This window comes from Kryptolebias marmoratus, linkage group LG5 (genome assembly GCF_001649575.2).
Source record: "Kryptolebias marmoratus isolate JLee-2015 linkage group LG5, ASM164957v2, whole genome shotgun sequence".
NCBI classification, from domain to species: domain Eukaryota; kingdom Metazoa; phylum Chordata; class Actinopteri; order Cyprinodontiformes; family Rivulidae; genus Kryptolebias; species Kryptolebias marmoratus.
The window spans coordinates 42,598-44,468 of NC_051434.1; the positions used below are offsets into that span (position 1 = coordinate 42,598).

Sequence of the window (1,871 nt, forward strand, 5' to 3'; positions counted from 1 at the left end):
TGAACATTCTTCGCTGCACTGAACTGCAGACACAACTCCGCTCAGTTTGGGTTTGGGTGTTTTGTCCTTAGGATGGACCAGCCTCTGTCTGAGAGTCTTGTTGGGTTTGAAATGTACTGGGATGTTGTGTTTGGAGAAAATCTTTCTGAGTTTCTCGGATACTCCAGCAACGTAAGGAATGACAATGTTCTTTCCTCTGTTCCTCTCCTTGTTTTGTTCATCCTCTGTTGTTTTTGTTTTTTAACTTTTTTGAATTTACCATGGCCTGGATGACTGAGAATCTTCACCAGCATGGAGGTAATGGCTTTGAAATCGGTCTCCACAGTCAGATGTCTGAGGAGTGACAAGCGACAGCAGCCCCCCCCTCCACACCGGATTAAGTATTATGGTACCAAAGTTATTCTTCAACTTGTAAAAAAAAAAAACTCTTGCTTTCCCCTTTTTACTCTATTTTACTTTTGGACTTACAAATAAAAACAACCCTGAAAAAAATGTATTTCTTTATACTCAAGTTAACAGCAAAACGAGACATAGAGACAAAGAGGACACATTAGACACGCACAAAACATTCAAAACAACTCTTCCTCTAACCTCTGCTGACGCCTCAGGTCCAGCTGGACTCTTCAGAACAGGATCTGGACTGAGCCTACAGGACTTTTTGTTTAAATAAACAAAGACTCCGCTGTTACAGGTGAAACCCAGTATACAAATGTCAGTTGAAACATTTATTACCATTATCCACATCTGATGATGCCCATCCCCCACTGTAGCTTCCTCCTCCTCTCAGAGCTTAACTCGGCTCCTGGTGCCCCAGATTACTCAGCCAATTAGGATGCAGGCAGAGCCTCCACACGCCAAGTGAGAGTGTGTGCTACTGTGTGTGTGTGTGTGTCAACACGAGGACTCAGGATGACACAGATCAGGACTGAAGAACTCCCAACATTTAAAGCCCACAAACATGCGACTGGTGCCACCCTGAGTGATGCTGAGCTCCATGAGAGCTGATCATCAGAGAGCGCACGCACGCACACACACACACACACACACACACACACACACACACACACACATACACACACCTTACTGAACCTCCTGCCATATTGTAGAGCTGAAATGTTTCCCTTAGTTCCTCGTGAGAAAACAGTTGAGGGCATTAATGAGCACAGAGACTCAGATGGTGAAAAGTCACATTTTATTTTTTAGAAGATTTATAACAGCCTAGTCAGTAGAAAATCTAAAATCAGGCATTAATAAAGCTCTTAAACATCTGTTTTATTACTTGATGCTTAATAAAAGTGTGCAAGTTCTGTCTGAAAGAATTTCTGTTCTCCTCAGCTGTGTGAGTTGTCTTCTGCCTTCAAAGTGATGAGGTGGACCTTTTCAGTTAAAGAGTCCAAACCCCATGCTCTGGTTCTGTCTGTAAGAGCGTCCACAGACTGCAGCAGCTCCAAGTCACAGCTGCTCCCTGAAAACATAATCATCATTACCATAGTTAGAAAATAAGATGCATTGTGGATACATAAAGTGTTTTAGAAAGAAACAAGAATTTTTACATTAATTCACGTTGACTTTTACTCCCTGTCAAAAAGTTTAAAGGTAAAATATTTCCTGATTTTTTAAATCAGATGTATCTGTTAGTTTTCAACCATTCCTGTATTTTAACAAATCACAGAATCTCCTTGCTTCATCCATCCATTCTCTTCCGCTTATCTGGGGTCAGGTCGCGGGGGCAGCAGCCTAAGCAGGGAGACCCAGACTTCCCTCTCCCCAGCCACTTGGGCCAGCTCCTCCGGGGGAATCCCAAGGCGTTCCCAGGCCAGCCGAGAAACATAGTCCCTCCAGCGTGTCCTGGGTCTTCCTCTGGGCCTCCT

The 1,871-nt window shown here is 43.6% G+C and overlaps 1 protein-coding gene across 2 annotated transcripts in view; it reads right to left on the reverse strand.

The window, feature by feature from the left end:
* Positions 1-1,173: 1,173 nt before the first annotated feature.
* Positions 1,174-1,871, reverse strand: part of LOC108250170 (probable thiopurine S-methyltransferase) — a 7,557-nt gene continuing 6,859 nt past the window's right edge. For both annotated transcript variants that reach the window (XM_017439925.3, XM_025002467.2), the window contains one exon: positions 1,174-1,465. In XM_017439925.3, the coding sequence (XP_017295414.1) occupies positions 1,332-1,465 (134 nt within the window). In that variant the 3' untranslated portion in view covers positions 1,174-1,331. The remainder of the gene's footprint in view (positions 1,466-1,871) is intronic.